The following is a 23097-nucleotide window of genomic DNA, read 5'->3' as shown; positions in this document are numbered from 1 at the left end:
GGCACAGTGCTCCACACCACCTCCACTCCTTTCACATCAAAGTTCTTTGCAACATGCCTGCATTCAGCGTACTGTTGTAAACCATGCACAAACATCTCCGAGCACCAACACCCTGACTTTCTCCACTTCTGCCATCTTCACTACACACAGTCTCTTTCAACACAAATCCACAACCTCGACATCTGATTGGCTGATCCGTACAGTCTTCTTTCCATGTTGGATTTCCTGGAAAAACCCGGATGTAGCACGCCCTGTCCACGAACAGCCGCGGTGTCTGCGGACGGCGTCCACTTTACTCTCTGTCCCATTCCCTCATTGCATACAGCTAAGCAATCACACAATACGAATAACATCCTCAGAACACCCCCATTTTGTGAATTTTCGAACATTTCAGGACAATTATCATTTCATTATTCAACATATTAACATTACAAATATTATACTTTCATTTTGTACTCTGCACACAATGCTATGTTTTTCCATTAGTAGCTCAGTATACTAGATAGAATACCATAATAGAATGTTATTTATATCAATGCATCGTTCAAAGCACTAATAACGGTATGATATTTATTGCAATATCCTTGACACTTTTTTCGCAACATTATAATAAAAATCCCTAGTACACAAATTCCATGAAAAGTACATACACATGTGATGTCATCAGTGATTTCATCAATGACATTTGCGATGTCATCTTTGATGTCCTGGGTGTTAGTCTTAGCAGTGCACAGTGGTGGCGCAAGTTATTTTTCATAGCTTACCATAACTTGCGATTTTCAGGGGTCTTTCGGCTGTACTTAGAACCATAACGTCCCTTAAACAAACTTTTTTTAATATCAGCCAAACAATATACAAACATGGCGTGCAAAAACCAATTTCTCACAGATGGCTTTACACAGAATGTTGCAAAGTAAGAATTTATGCTCGTTCACAGTGAAGGTCAGCTGCTTCCATTTTTTTCTCGGGCCCCGGAGAGGCTCACAAAGCGGACTATAAGGTTGTATTGTGTTTTGACCTTGACAGACAGAGATTGTGATGAAAGACTTCTCTTGAAGGAGTGTTGCTAAAACGTAAGAGAAGATAAGGATGACATTTCTGAAACGAAACCACTTTTATATATTATATCACTATGCGAAAGATCGTTGGCACACGCGGAGTCGTATTGTGGGACTGCACTACTCGTAGACAATGGAAATTGCAATTGTACTGTAAGTAACCCTTTAGATTATTTTATACCAAATATTATTACAATAGCGTAGCATTAAAGACCGCTCAAGTTGAACTTGTTCGTTGAAAGTGACATAATGTTTTCTACCGCGCACTATCACAGCGGAATTGATCATTTAGAGGGCTCTGAAAAAGGCAGACGACACAGGGTGGGTTAATAGAAATAATTTAACCGGTCTATAGGCGGTCAAGCGCTCTACTCGCTATGCCACTTCACTGTAGCCTGTCAAGTGGCACAGCGAGTACAACGCTCGCTTTGACATCCGTGCACAGCTTGCTAACGCAAGTTTGAATCCCGGCAAGGCCAAACTCAGCCTTTCATCCTTCCGTGGTCGATAAATGAGCACCACACACCGTGGTTAATAATAAGCACTGCTTAGATACCTCACGGTTCTTAGCGCTATATGAATGGGAAAATATTATTATTTTATTATTAACATACTCCGTTGCACTATCTTCGATAGCAAATAGTTTAGTGCCCTAATAAATAAAATGATGATTTTTAATGAAGATCAGCTGGTGAGACTAATTTATGTTTTTTAAAACAGGTATGTGGCCCCATTTTGCCTATGTCACAATTTACAGACTCCAGCGGATGTTGACTTCAACTGCCAGGTGAAGGTCCAAATATGCAACTTCATGACCCTCACCATTTTATGGGACAATCGCCAAGGACCAATATGCCCTTATGCAGTACTAGCGGCTACAAACAACATACCAACCAATAGGGTGGTCTAATGGCTCGTTGTTGGAGCAACCTTCCGATTATCAGAGCGACCATATACTGCTTTTATCATAAACCAACAGCCTATCTACCGCAAAGGAACAACGCATGGCTCAAAATAAACTTTTGCTGATCGACAGCAAAAGGAACAACGCATGGCTCAAAATAAACTTTTGCTGATCGACAGCAGAGACAATAGCAAATCGCTGAATATTCACTAAACATTTCATGTGAAATTAATGTACTTTACCAAATGTACAATCCTGCTGTTTACTTTTAAACCGCAGTTTCATATTCCGAATTGTGGCGCACTGAGTTGTAAACTGATCTAACACCCTCTGTACCGCAAAGGAATATCGCGTGCCTCAACATGAACTTTTGCGGATCGACAACAAAGACAAACGCAAATTGCTGAATATTCTCTAAACATTTGATGTCAAATAAATGTACTTTACAAAATTTACAATCTTGCTGTTTGCTTTTAAATCACTGTTTCATATTCCGAATTGTGGCGCGCTGTGTTGTGACATAATATGTGTTGTCTTCCGGGTTCTGTGTAAAGTCACTTAGCACTGGAGAGGACTGGGCGCGTTTGATGACGCTCCCTGTAATGTCACGGAGAGAGGCGGGGAATATGAATGCTTTGATAATATCAGGTTTAGGGGCGGGAGATATGATTTAGTGTCGCAAAAGCAAGTCAGCCAGGTCAATAGCGCCCGTCATAGGATTATCACATAATGTCGGCGCACACCAGCCGGATTTATCGTTTCTTTAGTGGACAAAAAGTCGGTTGACGCCCCTAGGCAATTGTACTATTAGCGGACAAAAGGAGTGGTCTTAAAACACTTTCACCTTGACAACGAACAATACAAACAACGTTCTCAGAATACCCCCATTTTGTGTAATTGCAACCATTTCGGGACACCGCGAGTGTTCTTAGAACACATTCAACTAGACAGATTACAATACGGACAGCGTCCTGAGGACACCCCCAGTTTGTGTATTTACAAACAATTAAGTACACCTTGAGTGTTCATAGCTCATTTTTACCTTCTTTGCGAACAAAAATGACACATACTCCGTCCTCTAAACACCCCACCATTTAGTTTATTTACAAAATGTCAGAACAGCCGTGTTCTCCGCGGACAAATCGAAGGCAACAAAAACGTCTACCACATAAAAAAAAAAACATTGAACCTATCTCATACTTCCTCACCCTCCCAAAACACTCTTACACACCAACACACGGCACTAAATACAATTTTTTATCCACGTTTCACCGCGCTGTACGCGTTCGACAGCGAACACAAGATGGCGGGCGCCACAGAAAATCTGACTTGCTCCACACCCCTCGCCGTCCAATCAGCGAACACGTCGCATGTCCGCGGACATGACGCAAGGCCATGGGCCAATCGGGGTGCTGTCCGCGGAGCGAACAGGGAAGTCCGTCCGCGAAGCGAACACAGATATCACTAATTTTTTTGCCTTACGTTTTGGTCATTTTATAAAAAACTACTGGACGGATTTACACCAAATTTGCAAAAGCACGCTTTCGGGACCAAGCCCCCGCTCCTGCCGCAAATTTGGTGTCAATCCATCCAGCGGTTTGGCCTGTGGCCATGCGCAAAGTTTTTTCCCATTATGTCTATAGGAAAAAAAAAAGTTTTGGGACCCCCCCCTCTAACTTTTCCCCCCCTGGACGAATCCTCACCAAACTTTGCAAAAAAGTTCGGAGTGGGCCATATACTTTCTTCGCAAAGTTTGGTGAGGATTCGTCTAGAGGGAGCGAAGTTATAAGCCGCCCAAAAAATGCTCTTCCTATAGAAACACCAACTTAACCATAACTACATGGACGCTACCGCGTCCATGTAATATATATATAAAGAACCCTGTAAGAATTTTTAAAAACTTGGATTGATGTAAGCAAGAATTCTTTTGTAGATATTGGGTATACTTTAAGGTTCCTGATTGATCTGGTATGCTCATTAAAGGAAATTAAAGAAAAAGCTCATTCATGAGATAAAGATAAGAACTTGACCATTTTGGCTGTCAAATCGTGTTTTGAAATATATATTAGACAATGTTTTTTAGTGAATGTTCCTTTTAATTATGCAGCAAAGTTTTAAGGTAGGGAGATTCATTATTTAACTACGCTTTGATAAGTTACCCACATGATCACATACTGGGGCCTGGCAAAACATTCCTTATAATGAGCGTTTGTCATATTTGTAAAATGGAAATAGAGACACCACAACATGTTTTAACTGGTTGTAGTAAACTGAATGAATTATATGGGAAGATATTAATTATTTATTCTCTGAACAAAGTTGGGCAACTATATATTCATGAAGCAATATGATATTGATTTTTGCAAATTTCTATGTCTGCAGAAATTGGTGAAAGTAATTGAATTAGCCAGATATTTATAATACTGGTTTCTATTCCTGTTATATGGATATTTCACTTTTAGGGTTTATTTATTGTTTGTATTTTATGCATTATGGGTAAATGATGTATTTGTGGTAAAGGTTTATTTAACCTATTCACTTAAAAAAAAGAAGAATAAGAAACAGTGGAAGAATATAATTTTAATAAAAATGAATGAAGATATCTTGGGTTACACAATTTTATTTATTGAGTTTACTATATGGCAATTACTTTTTCTTTAGTACCATCAGAAAGTCCGGAGATTTGGAGAAGTTTTGGTCGCATATACGCCAACTGTAGCCAAGAGGTGACCGTACTGATAAAGGTACTGTATGTTTTGGCTATTCTTGCTATGAATCAAATACACACTGTACTGTGTAATTCTGACACTGTTGGTGTACTCTTCAAAATATTGTTCACTGTGCTAAGCATAAGGCTCAGGAAAGTAGGTCAAGCCTTTAGTGTAGAGTCAATGATCCCATATCTATAAAACATTGAGAATTGAGTAATGCTTTCATAGGCAAATGGGGATTGGTTCATGTCACGCGTGTATGACACTGAGAACAATTGTAGTTTCTAACAGAAAATGTAACTTCCCAAATTCATTTTAATCATGTTTTATCATCAAAGCCCTTGGAAATCAGCAAACCAGATGTTCTAATAGCTCTCAACAATGAATGGAATAGGAATAGTTATTGTAGTTGTTTATTCAAGAATTTGTATTCATTTATTTAGTAGCAATGAAACATGATCAATGATCATTCCCAAATCACAGACCCTCATTTTATTCATTTAAGTGTGCACTCTTTTGGTAGTGATGGGAGCATCTTAAAACAGAAGGTTTACTGTATCTCTTTGCCCATCCACAAGCTCACAAGAGATCTGGCTTAACTGTGAAGTGAGTACATTACACTGCTTACTCCTGCTATGTTGCACAATAGCAATGTGTAAGAGTTTTCTAAGTGTTCTCTTTTCATCCTGGCCATAGCTGTCGGTTTTTGAGAGGTGAAACCATATAGAAGGGTCGACCTCACTTGTTGCTAATCTCCCATTTGGGGATGACATACAAATGACCTCACTTTTGACACATACTCACATACCACACGCACACACACACATAAAATGCATGTATGCCTACACATTGCACATGCAATCACACTTCATGTGCACCATCGCAATCCACATACACCCTCTCACTTGCCATGCACTTGCACCCTGAAGACCTTCTTGTTACCATCGATTCTTGAAACCTAGAAATATACCCGCAAGACCTGTGTAAAACAACATCTGGTAACTGTACTGCAAACAAGATAAGACCAACAGACACAGAGATGAGTATAAACAATTGATTTTATTTGCTTCAAGCGGACTCAGGTTCCAAACAACAATAGATGTATAGAAGAGAGCAATTTACAGAAAGGAAATTACATCTTTTATGCACCCCAGTTTACATGAGTTCGGCTGCGAGTGCGATATCATAGATGGTTTACAGATCCCTACTACATATAGGGTTTTCTGTGAAAAACAATTTGTCAGTAAGTTCATGCTTGTACATTCTAGCTTTCTGATCTTACAAGACAACAGACTGTTCTTCCTGAAAGGAGACATTCCTACCAATATTATTTTTTGTTTTCATGACCGAGGGTACTGTGCAGTGGCATGTTTTACAGTTTTTTTAGGATAGCCCTTTCCTGGTACAAACAGATCCGAACAGAACAGAACATTTCCTGTGTCATAAATGATTCTTATTATTAGTATGTTCATTTGTGAGACCCACGTAATTAACAGCTGCAGACGAAAATATCTTATCACGCTTGGTCCTGGCTGTACTAGATCTAAGGTTGTATAAACAATGAGCTCATTTCTGTACAACAACATTTCTGTGTGGCTCACCAGCGATTACTTGCAGCTCCAAAAGGGCAATCACAAAAATGAAGGCATGTATGAAACAAAAAATGAAGGAGCTAACTAGAATAAATGCCTTTTTACAAACTCTCCTTTTAGCCGAAGCTAACCCATTTTTTTATACATCATGAAATGCATGTACATTGATATATATTCATACATTTCTGAATTTCTATATCCTGCATAATTAGTGTATTTCTCACACTCCCAGTGGACAAGCGTTCAGGTTGTAAGTGTTCCAGAGCTCTAAAACAGCACTGGCAAAGCATAGATCCTAAAGTAGGTAAGCATGGTATGCAGCAACAACAGCAGAGAATAGCAGCATTGATCATAGCAAGGACAGAAACTATTTTCTGACCAAATGTGGTAAACAAATTCCAACCCCAAGTACCGATGTCCGAGCTACCTTTGTTAACATGAATATCATACCCCAATGTGTGTAACCTCGTAATAGCCTGAAACACAGTAGGGGAGTAGTCTGCTACATAAACGCAGCAAGATGAACTGACCATTTTGCAAATCCCTCCTCTTTTAGCTAACATTGTGTCCAATACCATCCTATTCTGAAGTGCAACCAGCCTTATAGCTCTCTGTTCTAATGTCATATTGAATAGTATATCGGTCGTCTCATTAATCGTTCGTTCTAACACTCATGCCAACCTTCTGATGTCTCGGGAGTTTATCACTGGGTCCCAAAAGGGAAATATCACTTTTAACACATCTCCTAAATTTTGACAGCCTGTATTATCATAAATATTTCTCCTAGGCCGGTGTTACAATATTTTTAAAGCTGATGTTTTTAAACCCCTGTTAACAGTGTTGCTAAGTAACATGTTCCTTTCCAATATTTCAGTAACTATGGATATGCTCGCTTCTCACAGGCAAAGTAAATTGATACTCCAATATGCAAGGACCTTATTTTGTTCACCAAAACTGCATTATTCATACATCTGTCATATGTACCCATGTGCCTAGAACCTTCCTTACTTAGATAAAAGGGTACCGTGGCAGGATTATTGTTAATTGTGTATGCTGAAGGATTGGCTTCCTTATTCCCTACTGATGCCACTCAAAAAGATATAATTGATTGTTATGGTCTAGAATACCTGTCTGAACGTTTGGTAGAGGCAGTGCTAGTAGTGCTCCTGTTAACAAACACAGAGCATCCCAAAGGTAGTAGCACCTGCTGATGAAACATATTTATATTTGCCCCATCAAAGTTACCTGTGATGCTGTCATTCCATCTACCAAAAAACATGGACCTAAAGGATTCATAGCAAGCAGTGGACAATGGGAGTGAATATATGTACCATCCTAAACCTTTCTCACCATGTTGTTTACAGTGGGAACATACCCAACAATTGATTTTGTTCGGTATTGCATCAGTATCATTTATTATTCTTATGAAGGTGTTATTGAGATAACCGTCTCAGTTTTCAAGATCAAGGGGACGAAGTGTGTTTGTGTGTACATAGAAAGGAGACATTGTAGTGACCGTAGGTAATAGTGAGCTAAGGGTGTTTGAGCTCTCCAGAAACCATAAAACAGGCATTAATATATGTATGATACATAGCACAATAACTATAATCACACATGTATCTTTAGACGACCATAGTCCTTTGGACCTGATCATTCCAGTGGTAAAACGTTCCATTTCATCTCTTCTGCGTACACCAAACAGAGGCATAGTCACTCAGTGTCCGTTAAGAAGCCTCACTGATATAGGCTTTATAAGTTAATCCATGGGTGGCACCTGACCACATGGCCTGTCTTGCTTGCAGTCTTCTTTTCCCTGCCCCTCTCTACCTTCAGGTGTCTTTGGGGGTATGGAAGGAATATCGTTGGTTTCCTGTGAGAGTACAAAAACATTTCCACACTTTCCTACCTTCAAGAAGTCCTTCTCTAGCTATTTCTGTGGTTGAAGATTGCATATGGACATTCCAGGCATGGAGTGATCCTTGAACATTGTGTCGACGGTTGGCAAAGGTGAAATTCTGGCTGCTTAAAATTTGTGTTAATGTATTCTCTGTCACTGAAAGGTGCGTGCTGAGGAACGTATTCGTGTTCTGGATCAGCTACCCCCTCCTTTACCCATTTGTTATAGGGCAAAGGCAAAGGTACTCATTTCAGATGTGCTGCATGTATCCAGTTCTTCTTCCCTTCTACACTCACAGCAGTCTGGATGGCCAATGGCCTCGTATCGATAATGCAACGCTTCTCGCACCTGTTGGTGAATCAAACACAAGTTTTGAGTCAGCTGGTTACAATAGGCTTCCAATAATGGATACTCAATCTCTGACAATTATTTTGGCCTGGGTACATTCCACACATTAGCAGGTCTCCCCACCACAACCTCATATGGAGATGGACCTTTTTTTGCTTGGGCTGTCATTCTCATTGACATTAAGGCTAATGGTAGGGCTTCAGGCCATTTTAGCTGGCTCTGTGCACATATATTAGCTAACTTGTTCTTCAGGGTTCAGGTGTGTCTCTCAACTAATCCAGCTGATTTGGGATGGTTTGTGGCATGACATTTCTTTCTTATCTGTAATCCCTCACACACGTGCTTGGTGACTGATGCTATAAAGTGCAAACCATTGTCTGACCAGATCACCCTTCGTAAACCAAAATGGGGAAAGTACTCTTTTAGCATTACTTTTGCTGTTAATATTGCAAATATTGCAGTGTTATTTTTGAGAGGGAAAGCCTTTACTCATTTGCTGAATGCACAAACTACCACTAGAACATATTTAACATTCTGACATCTTTCCATCTCAATAAAATCAAGTTTATTACCTCGAAGGGCACGGAAGGTGGACCAAATCTACCCTTAGTTACTGGTGTTCCTTTCCCAATGTTATGTTGTAAACAGATCATGCAAATCTTGACCAAGCGGGCTGCTATTTTGGGTATGTTGAAGTTCCTCCATACCGGGTCTAGGTGTTTATCATTTCTTCAGTAAATTCAAACCTAACAAGTTTTCACCACAGTCAGTTGTAAATAGAATAAGACATGTATCAGTGTATGGTCCGAGAGAAATACGTACCGGTTTGTAGACTGGACTTATTACAAGTGTGCCAGCGAACCCTACAGAAACATTTTGTTGCCCTGTCAGAGGAATATCTGTAACCGATAAGTGATCAATGGAGCACTTCTGTGCACCAGTATCAACTAGAAATGTGTGTGGCATATCCCCAACTTTCATTGTAACGTAGGGCCTTTTTGATCAACAGGGATAGGGGTAGGTTCCAGCCAAAGAATATGTCGTCAGATGTGTAGTCCTCAGGAAAATAATTTTGTGAGGGAGTGTTATCGAAAATGTTGGCGGGCTTAGTCGGGTGTTGCGTATCTGTGTTTGATGTATTATTGCTTAACTGTGGAGGCTGAGAAGATTGGCTTCTATTCGGTCCCTGCATGCCATTACTACGTCCTCTTCCTCATCTCACGTACATATTGTTTCCATGCTGCTGGAGTATTGGGCATTGCGCCCTCCAGGGGCCTACCTGCTAGCAGTAGGTGCACTGGTTGTCATTCACTATCCCAGTGTGTTGTATAACCTGGCCCCTATTTTGGGCATATCCTCGAGGACCCCTAGCTACATGCTGTAACAACACCCTCGTGTTCAGATCTACTTTTTTCTTTTGTGTCCTTTCTGTTCTCATAATTCTGAGCCATCAGCAGTATTTTGGAAGGTGCCTATGTTTTCAAGGCACTCTCGGTAGCTGTGATTTGAGACTGAATTCCGGGCAAGAGAGCACATACAAACTTGTCAACAAACAATCTCTTTCCTGGTTCAGTGCTCAAATCTTGTCCGCCGTATTCAGAAAATACCTGCTCAAATCTGATTAAATACTCTGTGGCCGCCTAAGATGTCCCTTGCATGCAGGCCGTTAATTTGTCCCATATAATCCTTTTCTCTGGTACTAAAGTCTGACATTTTAGCAAGGATGGCATTAGGTAATGCTAATATTTTCTCTGGAGGTGTATCATCTGCTTTTCTCAGTATGTCGGCGGCCATGAGTTCTGGCCATGTTCCCCCCAATGCCCCGTTATCATCTATGTTCCTGATTTGCTTCCATAAATCGGAAGCTAAAATGAAAGGAAATAACAAATTTATATCTTTTAAGGTAAAAACTGATGAAGCCAAGACCAACTGTACTTCCTTATAGAACCCGGTGGGGATCTTCCTTATGTCTGGGATGGATAGCTTAATCGTGTTAACTTCTTGTCTGGAAAAGGGAGCATATACATATTGTTCAATATAGTGTGTGGTAACTGTTCTACCAGGCACGTCACCATTGGCTGGCTCCTCCCTTTGTGGGACACGTGTCGATGGCACCTATGTCATGGGCATCTGAGCGGTGGCCTTATCAATCCTATTGTTGAGTAGTAAAGCTAAGTTGATGGACAGGGAAGTGAGTGCAGTGTCATATGTGAAGGTGCATTTATACATTTTCATAACATCTGCTATACAACACAATTTTCTTTTAATGTATTTGTCTTGTAGGTATTCAGCCATTATTTGTAATACCTGTTTCTGAATGGATGGGGAGTATTGCTTAAACGTGTCATGGATCTCCATAGCGGAAAGGGATGTACTAGAAATCCATCTAAGAGCGTCTCTAGTGATGATGCACATTTCTGCAGTATCTCCATTGTGTTTGGAGGAGTGCTCTTCTGAATGAACGTGTTGTTTATTAGTACCCGGCGAGAGTCAAGCAGAATGCAACACGCATTCTGATTGGCTCTTGCCGGGTCCTTACCCAGCCGAGAATCCTTCGATTCTTGGCCGGGCTTCCAGCGGCCTTGTCCTCAGCAGGGGGCGTGGCAGCCCCTCAGCCAATGAGGAGGCTCGAAGCGGGGCCATCCCCACTCCAAGCCTCCCCAAGGCTGTGAGGCTGCCTTCACCCCCCACTGGGGACTCAGGTAAGCATCTTTTTTTTTTCCTTCCCTCCCTCCTCCCTACCCCACCCCACTTACCTTCTTGCTCCTGTGTCCCTGGTGGGGGACGATGGCAGCCTCCAGCAGTGTGGAGACTCCACGCCTCCACACAGCTGGAGGCTTCCATCGTCCCCTGCCGGAGATGCAGGTACGTTTTGGTTTTTTTTTCCTCTCCCCCTTCCCCTCCCTCCCGCCCAACCCCACTTACCTTCTGCTTCTTTTTTTTGGGAGCGGACGCGCTGGGAACACTTGTGTTCCCAGCGCGTCCGCTCTCGAAGGCTGCCATGGAAAGAGAAAACTGACTCCTGTTTTCCCTTTCCCAGCGGCCATTTTCTTGTTCGTTTTCTTTTTTTTTCTGTCCCGAAACGCTGCAGCTTTTCGGGACAGAAAAAAATGCTTTTAGTGTCCCGGACAAGCATATTTTGGGGGCTGAGGTACTAATAGCAATATGACCCTCGCGGCAGGAGAATTACCTGAGTCGGTAATGCCCCCGCTGCTCGGGTCATATTGCTTAATTAAAGGACAAGATAGTCCTAAAGCATCAGCTTTGCTATCTGTAATTCATGTAGTTCCTCCTTATGTGAGAACAGCTCAGATAGGTGCCGATTTGTGTCTCAAAGTGTATTGATGGTGCATGCTGAATGATTTAAATGTTGCAATTCTCTGGGCACTGCGTTGTCAGTGAGTTTGCACCATTCTCGGGCAAGTGTTTTTCCCATGTGTTCTAACAAATATATTGTTCACAGGTATGGTTATCAGTCAACATATGTGAGACAGCTAATTCAGTCCCTTCCAGTGTATAGTCTTCTGCTGTTACTTCTAACCTTTTTATTCTCCGTCAGTGCGCTATGAAGCCCTGATCTCCGATCACTAAGCGGGCAAGAATATTGCAATAGAGGGGTATCGGTTTTGTAAGCGGTAGGGGAGCTAGGTGGCGTATCCTTAAGGAGCTCCAGTGCGGGATGTGTAGCAGGCCAAGAGTCAGTGTTGGGTACATGCGGCACTGGTTGAGGCAGTGCTGGCGGCAAAGGTACATAGGGAGGTGGTGCAGTTGGACATTCTCGTCTTTGACTCAATAAGGCACTCATTAATATATCAGTTGTGTGCAGCTCTTCGGATGGGTATATTTTGGATATGTCTAACTGTATTGCTGTCGCTTTTGGTCATGTACTAAAGCCTATTCTGTTTGGGTCATATGTTTGCAAGTGTTAGGGAGAATTCTCTGTTTAGGCTGAATTTCCTAACCTAGTGCGTCCCCCAGCAGCTTTGCTGGATTTCGGGAGTTTGTTTTTTTCCATCCTGCCAAGAGTGAGACTCTTTTCCTCCCACTCTTGGACATGTATGTGTGTAATTCCTTCAAATGTCAATGTGTTCTATGGGCTATGGGGTCTTTTACTCCATAGGGTCTCATATGTTTTTCTAGGTGTGTTACACTGCACTCTACGTGCCGTAACACTGGGGCGTCCTAGCGGACCTCCGCCATAGACTCCATACCCGGGGACTGACTACTGTCTCCCCGGGCATGTAAAGTCACCATTGGCTTTACTAGACCTAAATTTACTAACAGGACTAGTACAAACCATCTTATTGTGGACGTACTAGTAGGGGTAATTCGATTACTCCTGGACCTGTTACTCGAGGGGGCACTGTCCCGTCCCCCCTCGTCGAGTTTTGGCTGGTGGCAGTGGAAACTACTTGTTATGTTCGACCCCGGACATAACCCTATGGGATTCGTCCCATTGTTGGAGATTGATACTTTTTCTCGTTAATCTCTAACGTACCACCGGTCTACTTATCTTAAATAAGTTTATCGGATGGTATTTTCTGCCAGAACTCGATTTGTAAAATGACGTCTGTGTTCGTCTCTGTGACTTCTAAACCAAAGGTTGAGCCCTTTGTTCCACTTTTGGCGGGCTCTGTACAGAGACCCTCCAAAGTGGTGCCATTCTGTCTGGGTTACCACAGGGGTGTGGGAGGGGGTTTAGGCACCCTGGACCGAGTTGCCTTGCCAACTCCGGTCGCACTCTGGAGTGATTGGCCCAAGGGGTGAGCCTTCCCGCTCACTACTTAGCATGTGTTGATTGACAGCTAGGCTGAATGAATGGGGGTTTTCTGCATAAAAGCAGGGCTTTTGGGACTGGATCTTGAGAAGTCGCCACAGGACCTAAGAATCCGACGAGGGTAACGCTGAGCCGACCTGCACGACGACACCTCCGGTGGAGCCCTGCGGAACCGACTCACCACTTCCCGACAACAGAGGAGATCTCCCTGCCGGAGAGTCTCTTCCCCTGACTGGTGGGAACAACCAGTCCCCTTTGCTTTTTATTCGCCTCAGGACGCAGTGGTCGAATTGCCCGTGCAGCGCACCCCGGCAACCGGATAGCCACTACCCCTGAACCGCGACCAAAAGGTGGTGCCTTGTGACGGAGCACTCCGCGGCTGGTCTCTTCCCTGGTGGTGCACCGGACTTCACTTTTCTTCGACGACGAGATCATCTCTACTCTTGGCAAAGACCCGACGTGCATCCACCACCAGGAACAACTGCCCCCGCCGGAGCTGCCCTCCACAACAAGGTACCGTGTCCGCCTGGCTTCCCTTTCACTCGGATTGAGTGAGGTGTCTTAATACTCTCCTTTCCTTTGGGTCGCCTCCAAGCTTTTCTCATTCATTGTTCTGAACTGGTTCAATCTGCCGATAACAATTTGCTACAAAGACTTGAATGCATCACTGCTAGAGACTTTTTGGGACATAGCGCCTTGCCTCTCTCCGAGTGGGCCTGGCCTCTGAACTTTATGTCTATTGTGATTCTTGTCTTCCTGCCTTGCATTTTACCCGCGAAGTATTGAACTGCGTTGACTTCGTATCCTGCCTATCTTTTTCTCTCCCGTCCCAACTAATATTCGAGTGTCATCTAGGTTGAGGTATACACCTCTGTCTGAAAATAAGTGGTGCCGGTAGAACCTAGAGTTGTCGACATATTGCTAGGGGGATTGATCGTTTCCTGCTTCGTAGAGTAATTGTGTTTGATTTGTTTGCCGTGATAGTGCTATAGTGTTTTTCATAGATATTCCGTTATAAATAAATACCTTAATATCTTTACACTAAGCCTCGTTGCGTGTTTTACTTGTCTTGCTGTGAAGGATTTCCCTATTTTGTATACTCCACATACTGCTCAACTCTTCTTGAGGGAAGTCTGACTGCTCAGCCACAGCTACCAAGTGAATCTGTGTGGTACAGACTGCTACCAAGTGGGTTCACCGCCAAACACCTGTAGTCCTAAATCTTTTGCAGTGGTCCCAGAGGGAACTGCACAGGTTTCCGCCTAACAGCAAGCTTGCTTCTGTCTACATTTGATGTGCTGGGCTGCCTCTTTGTGCCAAAACATAACCCCATCAAAATCAGCTGGCCTAGCCTTTTGCTGAAATAAAAATTACTCCAAATGCTGTATCCTTGCCAGTTCAAATGATCCAAAATTAGGCTATTGTAATTCAGGTACATTTCTGGTCTGGCGATCCCAAAGACTATTAAAAACATTTCTCTGAACCCATATTTAATATACATATTATAAGAGGGAGAACCTTCAGATGGGGCAGGCTGTCCATATTCTAACCTGGTGAGTTGTTTTCTACAACAGCACAACATTGCCCAACAAGTACGCATTTTACTGAACCCAGGCATTTTTACACAAAATGGTGTCTCACCTAGAAAAATAATTTGCAAAATATTTTTGTACAACCAACTCGAAACAAACTCACCTGATTTCAATCAAGCCAATCATCCCCCATCAAACGAAATCTCTGACTGGTGGTCTTCAAAAGGGTGAAACTTAGGTGCACAGCTACGGTCTGGAACCCTCATCGGGATGATCGCTGGGTGGAGAGGCCGATGTAGATCACTAGTAGCAGCTGTGAGAAACTTTGTTTCACATTTGGCAGGGATCCCTGGTGCTCAGTGGTCCCAATGCTCAGTCACTCCGTCCACAAAATACGATGGATCATCCTCGAGAGAGCCCACGTCCCGGCCGCCAATTGTAAAACCAAAATCTGGTAACAGTACTGCAAACAAGATAAGGAGACTCAGGTTCCACAGAACAATAGCTGTGTAAAAGTTAGCAATTTAAAAAAAGGAATTTCGTCTTTTATGCACCCCAGTTTACATTAGTTCTGTTGTGAGTGTGATGTCATAGATGTCATACATAGTTTACAGCTCCCTGCTACGTATAGGGTTTTCTGTGAAAACATACATTCTTCAGTGATTTTATGCTTGTAAATCCTAACTTTCTGACCTTACAAGACAACAGACAGTTCTACCAATAATATCTTTTGTAATATCTTTTGTTTTCATGACTGGTGGTTACTGTGCAGCGGCTTGTTTTACAGTTTCTTTAGGATAACCCTTTCCAGGTACAAACAGATCAGAAAAGAACAGAACGTCTTCTGTGACATAAATTATTTTATTTTTATTTTATTTTGCATTTTTAAAGCGCTCACACAGCCCGCGGGCATCGAGGCGCTGTTACAGGAATTGTTTGTTTTTTCAGTTGCGTAATTGTTTTTTTTGTCTTAGTTGCGTATTTATAACGCGCTTAAACACCCAGAGATTTCTAAGTACGGACCCGGGGATCGAACCTGTGTTGCTTCATGTCGTCTTGCTTTCAAGGCACGCACGTTGACGTTAAGCTATCCTCCCAGGACAGCTTATTATTAGTACATGCATTTGTGAGACCCATGCAATCAACAGCTGGAGACGGGAATATCTTATCACGCTTGTTCCTGGCTATGCAAAATCCAAGGCTGTATAAGCAATGAGCTAATTTCTTTGCAACAACATTTCTATGTGGCTCAGCACTCTTGTGTGGCGATTCCTTGCAGTTCCAAACAGGACATCACAAAAATGGAGTGCATGTATGAAACAAGAAAATGGAGGAGCTTAAGGCTAACCTGAATAAATGCATTTTCACACCTGTACACCTCAATTTAATATAAGACTGGCTCCAAATGCTCCAGAACTCAAATGCCTATGTTTTTATCCTTCTTTAATGACTCGGTCAAGATTGAGACCATACCTCTAGTTCTGAAAACAGCTTGTGTAGGGCCTGCATTCAAATAACCTGCCTTTGACCCAAATAATCGTGCAAAGTACAATCCATATCTTCAATGCACCGTTCACAGTAAATGATTGTAAACATCTATTCACAGTGAACTGAGGGATATCGTTGCAAATAGTAACCTTCTTCACGGGTACAGCACAACTTTAGGCCAGCAAGGGGCACATAAACGGCTTTGTTCTTGAATACACTTAAAAACAATGCAGAGGTCAATTCTGTGCTTTGATACCATTATCCATGAGATTCTTCTAAAATGAGCAGACTACCTTGGAATAAAAGGAGCATCTCTTCATTGCTTCTCCTCTTTCATTACCTACAGAACAGACACCACTGTTCTGACCCCCTACAGATCCAGGCTACTCCCACTTGCCTGTGCTGTCCACCAAGGCTCTAAACTGTCACCTCTTCATGTCAACGTTTGCATGGCACCCCTACTGGACCTCATCAGTATGTCTATACTCTCCTGCTACAACTATGCAGATGACACACACATAATGTACAAACCCTTGAACATCCATTCTGAAAATGTGCTATCTTAAACATGGCTTGCACATGTGGACGCATGGGTGATGGCAAAAAGACTAAAGCTCAATCCTACCAAAATGGAACTAATGATTTGCAGTGGGATACCCTTCCAACTCCACATCGATTCTTTGGCCTATTGAAAAGGATCCATGTCCAACACCATTCACCAGGTTGAGGAACCTCACAATCATCATGGACCTGTGCATTATGCTTCAGTGAGAGCCATTGTTAGAAGCTGCTTCTTCCCACTCTGCTATCGCCTATGGATTATAATTTACTTATCCTTTACCCACATGTCCATGCTACTGGGCGCTGTCATGGCTGGGTTATTTAAACAGCCTGTAGCTCGGGCTCCCAGAAACCTCATGCATAAACTACAAAGAGTACAAACCACAGTGGCTAAAATACTGCTTAGGATACAAAGATTCGAAGACTTCACAACTGCACTATCCAGAGCCCACTGGGGCCCTGTCAAGAAACAAATACATTTCAAAACCATCTGCAATGCACACTGCACCTGTTATGACAATGGCCCAGTCTCATTCACAATGAAATTGCAGCATTATACAACATCCAGGACACAAGGATCTTGTAATGGGGAAGGGACCCCAAGACATTGTTTGGTGTCCAACAAGATTTCCAGCAATGACAAATGCAGCTCTAGTTCAATCCCAAAACTTTAACAGGAAAATATCTACAGCAGGGGTCTCCAACTTGTCTATCGGGAGCGACTGGTAGTTCGCCTGATGCATTTCAGTCGCTCGCTCCTCTCACAATGCACACAGCTGCCCCTTTCCCTCTGCCTTTCCCCCGCAAAGTAAATGCATTGTCTTTAACATTAATTAGCTGGGCACCGAGCAAGCACTAAAACAGTCTCTGCAGCTCCCCAAGCAGCTAGCACTAAACGACCTCCCGAACAGAATACTTGTGTTATCAGCAGAGCCTTTCGTATTTGTGAAAAGACATTTACAACTGAAAGATAAAACAGCATGCGTTACCTAGCAAATCTGTGTCCACTTAAAAATCAGTAATCCGTTCAAATGAGTAAAAGAATAAAGCCCCCTTTTCAAAATGTGTTTATATTCATGAGGTCTGTTTGTTTGCCATGCAAAAAAGGTTAGATTTTTGCCAATACTGAAATATTCTTAACATTTATGTAAACAAGCTGGAGGTTTATAACAGAGTTCATTAAAAAACGTGTTTGATGTGGGTCTTAAAGTGAACTTGCAGTGGTGTCAAATAGATGTTCACGGCTTGCATTATTCTACATTCTGAGACTTACAGGTTTCCTTCAAAGATATGAAAAATAAAGCTACAATGATATTCTTTTAGCTTAACATGTTTCTATAAGGATATGTTGTCTGGTTCCTGTAATTTGTATATTTGCAATTAAATTGTATGACAGTATTATTGTCAGCTATGACATCCAAAACGTAATATTTGCACCAGGTAAAGCTGGGAAGTGTGTGGTTCAATGCTTGAATGGTGCAGATGTTACAATCTCAGTTTCACTGTTTAACCATGTGATCCTGGGCAAATAATTTTCTCTCAGCCTGGCCACTGTTTAAGCATGTGACCCTGAGCAAATCATTTTATCTCAGCCTGACCTAACTGTGGACAGATTTGTAGGGGAAAATGCTTTACCTGAATGCTCATGTTAGTGGCCTTTAATTCTGTCAGCTTTAATCGCATTATTGTTGCACCGGCCCTTCCTCAGTCACAAATCACTAGATCCGATAGGGATTTATAAATATATATAGTTTCACCAGTCATTTAGTGCACCAGAGACTTGAGTATAGCAGGGGAATATGTTAGCACCAACATTAATTTCATCACCTGCTGCCTGTCAGCTCTGCCTCAAAGGAGAATGAGTGAAACTCTTTTCTATGCAGTTTTATGCTGCTGCCATTTACACGGTTTGAAGGTGCTCTTGGGATTTGCATGTGATAGTCTTTTTATGAGAGAGCTACTAATAAATATGAATGAAATAAAGATTTTTCTAATATAAAGTGAATGTATATGTTTTCCCCTTTGGTATAAAGAGGAAATTAACCACCCCAAAACATTAGTTGTACAAATTCTCATGCTTAAAACATTCCCCCAACCCGATAGTTCTCGCTAGCAGCTGCCGACTATTGGCCCTCCACAACAAGTGGCTCTTGCCAACGAAAAGGTTGGAGACGCCTGGTCTACAGGATACATATCCATCATCTCTAGGAAGTGAATGTCCTGACATTCAGAAAACAGCTCAAGACTTGAATCGTAATTAAAATGGATAAACTGCAACAAAACTGGATTAACAAGTGGGTTACACCAGTTTCCTATGATTTGACTCCCTCAGTGACTATAAGATTGCCAAGCAATAACTTTCTTGGGGACTAATCTACGGTACCCAACCAAGGAAAGACAATTTCAATCCCGGGGATCCTGTCCAGATGCTGATTACCTCTTCTATGACATGAAGCATCTCCCAAGAACTGACGAACCACAGGAAGAACTCCACTGTCACACCTGTAGAAGCCTCTTAACTCCATCAATAGTTCTCTTTCTCAGTTACTGGCTCATGGCTAACGTCCTTCACTACTCAAATCATTTTCAATCTAACACCCTATCCAATGATTATCTACATCCAACGCACCCCTCACTACCCCGACCCTCCTACCAGCATTTATTTTCCCCCAGACAATAACAGAGTTGAAAACATACAAGTACACTTTGTAAGGAACTCATGGTGACAACAGTAAAGACAGACACAAGTGATCACAGTTCAAGGGCGTTTATTAAACTGTAAGTGCAGGGTGGAAATCACCTAACCTAAACCTAAATCTAGGAAGTGTCGACCATCAAATGAAAAAAAGTAAACAAGCCTATACTAATAAACCTATTTCCAATTCCTTACAACTAATTACAGAAAGAGTGTGGGTTAGGGTATTCAAATAAAGGAACAGGTGTTTTCAAATAATAAGTCAGATGTGTTTGCCTTGAGGTCTCCCTTCCTATGTTTTTAGCATGGGACAAGGTGGGACTTTGGATCACAGCACACGCTCAAGCTTTCCCAGCATGAGCTAACAGTTCCATATCAGCTAATACGTTCTTTGATGGTTAAGTCTCTTTTCAATCAAAGTCTCTCGCCTTCGAAGCATGATGCTGTCAACAAACAAACAAAGAGTTCTGTTCTACGAGTAATTTAGGTGGTGGCTTCACCTCTGAATCCCCCTCTTCTGGGCACAGACCCCTCAGAAGTTGTATTCAATTCAACAAATTAACAAGACAGTTCCTTTTCCAGTGAACTTTGGGCAATAACTTTCCACCTGTGGATCTCCCTCTGCCGGGCTCGGACCACAGATGACAAGGGGGGCACTTTGGTTCCCCTTGTCTTGCAATACTTCTCGCTTTCACAAATCTTAATGTCTCTTTTTTAAAATTTGGTTTTATTGAATTTTCTTAGAAACAGGTCCCACAAAAGGGAGGAGAAGTAAGCATATACATTTGGTTACACAACAAAATATGAATTTCAATAATCTAAAATCTTTGTTTAACATATACCTGGTTTACTTTCTCAATTGCCGTCTATAAGATCTTGTTGTAACCATTCCCGCTCCCATTTCTTCGACCTCTCCCCACCACTCCCCACACCCTCCTCTAGGGCTGGGCATTTGTTTGTCAAGAGTAGTGTGGTCTTATGTGTTGGCGGTTATTTTCTAGATTCTGGGGGGGCTCCCTTATTAGGGAACACCTCTGTGTGCTTCTTCATCGCCTTTTGGATTACATACGGGACGGTGTCAAACATTGGGAGAATATTAAATGAGAGGCCAGTTTTCGAAGTTAGGTTCATTATGTGTTTCTACCCCTTAATGTATTGTTCCTGGCATGTATTTGTTCAAAAAATCCATCCACAAAATATCACATTGTGTTGACCTGCCATGTACGGATGATGTTATTTTTTCCATGGTGCATATGTTTGATGCTACATTAACCCATTCTCTCTCGCTCGGGGTTGTTGCGGATTTCCACTTACTAGCTAGCAGAGCCCAGGCGGCAAGCAGTAGTTGTGCGGCCAGACCCTGAACTCTCCTCCATTCATCCTCATATTTCTCAAAACCAAACAAGATGAGGTAGGGGTCTGCCATTCTTTATACCCCGTCCAGGTTTCTGATCCACCCCAGGACCTCATCCCAATACATCTTCATTCGGGGGCATTCCCACCACATGTGCCAATAGTCCGCAACTTCTCACAATTCACGGCAACACAGTGGACTGACCGACTGGTACATTTTGGAGAGTCTATATGGGTCATACTGCCACCGGTGTAGGAGTTTGATAGCATGTCATTTATATTGACATGATATAGATGTTTGGGCTGCCGCTCTGCACATTTTCCCCCATGTATCTTGATCAATATCTTCCCTCAAGTCTCTCTCCCATTTTGCTCTGAGATGTTCCGTGGTTCCTCTACCTGCCTCTATCAGTGTTTTGTACATAGCCAATATCAAACCCTTCATTTCTGTCCTGGAGTTCAGTAATATTTCAAAAGGGGAAAGTTATCTCCTCAATTTGTCTTTCCACTCTGGTCTTGTTAAAATGCCCTTGATCTGTAGGAATTTGAATGTGGACAGTACACCTATCCCTAGGGCCTCTACTAGCTCTGGGAGTCTGATGAAGGAATCACTTTTCAAAAGTTGGCCTGCTCTTTCCAGTCCCGTTTCATACCAAGTCTGAAATCACTCTACGTTGGGGATATGGTCTTTAATGCCTGGAGACCACAAGTGGCTCAGCGGTGATAGCCATGTGGTAACGTTCCTCATTTCTGTTCTTTGCCTCCATATTTGCCATATAGTTTCAAGCATTGGGTGTGCTTTAGATCTGTTTAGTATTTTCTTCCGTGGGGCCCATAGCCACTCTGAGACTGTGGCCGGGGATAGATAATAATTGTCCATTGAGATCCACTGTGGTTCTTTATGATTACGCAGGTGGGGAATGAGCACCCGTAATTCGGCTGATTCATAAACTTTCCTGAGATCTGGAAGGCCCACCCCGCCCTTATCCTTGGGTAATGTCAGAGTGTCATATGCAATTCTAGTTTTTTTTCCCTTGCCAGAGGAATTTTACAATCGCCTTCTTGACCTCTAGGATCTTAATGGGAAGCATTTGGAAGGGGTACAAAAACCATGGGAGACAGACCATTTTAATCGCGTTGAGGCGTCCTAGCCAGGATATTGTCAATTTGTCCCAGCTATCCAGGTCCGCATGGAAATTTTGAAGAAGTTTTGGGAAGTTGGCTTCATATAGGTCTCCTATTTGTCTAGTGATTCGTATTCCTAAATATTGTTAAGGTGAGAAACGCGGGAAAGTTGCGTACCTGAATACCTGGTTGATCTCGACGGGGCAGCCAGACTGACAAGAAGAATTGGTGACACAAGCAACCAGCCTCTCCTCCACCCAGAATGGGTACTGGGTAGAAGACGGACCGATTCCCAACGCCACAAGCTGCTCTCTCCTGGTTTCACTGACGTCGGGACTGTGCGAGCACAGACAGGAGAAGTTGAAGGAGCGAATCCTTGAGGTGGCGAGGCTCCAGAGTTCAAAGTAGTCAGGGGCGAACTCCTGGAGAATGGCACTGGATGCTATGGTGATTGAGAGTCCAAAGAAGAGGGAGCCATACTCCAGAAGCTGGCACTGGATGTTGTAGAGGTTGAGAGTCCAAAGGAGAGGGAGCCTTACTCCCGAAGCTGGCACTGGATGCTGTGGTGATTGAGAGTCCAAAAGAGAGGGAGCCGTACTCCCGAAGCTGGCACTGGATGCTGTGGTAATGAGAGTCCAAAGGAGAGGGAGCCGTACTCCGGAAGCTGGCACTGGATGCTGTGGTAATGAGAGTCCAAAGGAAAAGGAGCAAGCACCAAGAAAGGCACTGGCAGTATACCACTAGGTACAGGCTGGGCCAGGGAGGAGAGAAGAGACAAAGGCAGGCAGGGAGCACTGGGCAGGCTAAGGGAGAGGAACCAGGAAAGAGAAGGCAAACCAAACAGGGACCAGTTAGGGAAGGAGAAATGCTGGCTGAGGACCACAACCAACCCAAGGGGAAAACCCCTGAAGGCAGCAGGAAAGGAGGGGAAGGAAATCCCTAGGCAGAAGAAAAGGGCAAGGCAAGCGCTGGAAAAACAAGGGAGAGCGAGTACACGATCCGGAACAGAACGCGTTGAGATGCAATCTGCTCCCGATCCTCTCTCTCGCTTTATGG

General features: G+C 42.8%; 1 protein-coding gene across 1 annotated transcript in view; it reads left to right on the top strand.

Moving 5' to 3' along the window:
- IL23R (interleukin 23 receptor) overlaps positions 1-23097 on the top strand; it is a 777663-nt gene that overhangs the window by 337780 nt on the left and 416786 nt on the right. Inside the window, exon 8 of the mRNA XM_069641944.1 lies at positions 4624-4706. Coding sequence (XP_069498045.1) covers positions 4624-4706 — 83 coding nt within the window. The remainder of the gene's footprint in view (positions 1-4623; positions 4707-23097) is intronic.

This window comes from Ambystoma mexicanum, chromosome 1q, assembly GCF_040938575.1.
Source record: "Ambystoma mexicanum isolate Mex_15411 chromosome 1q, UKY_AmexF1_1, whole genome shotgun sequence".
In the NCBI taxonomy this organism is placed as follows: Eukaryota; Metazoa; Chordata; class Amphibia; order Caudata; family Ambystomatidae; genus Ambystoma; species Ambystoma mexicanum.
Note: the sequence above shows the minus strand (reverse complement) of the source record. Positions and strands in the feature narration are given on the sequence as shown.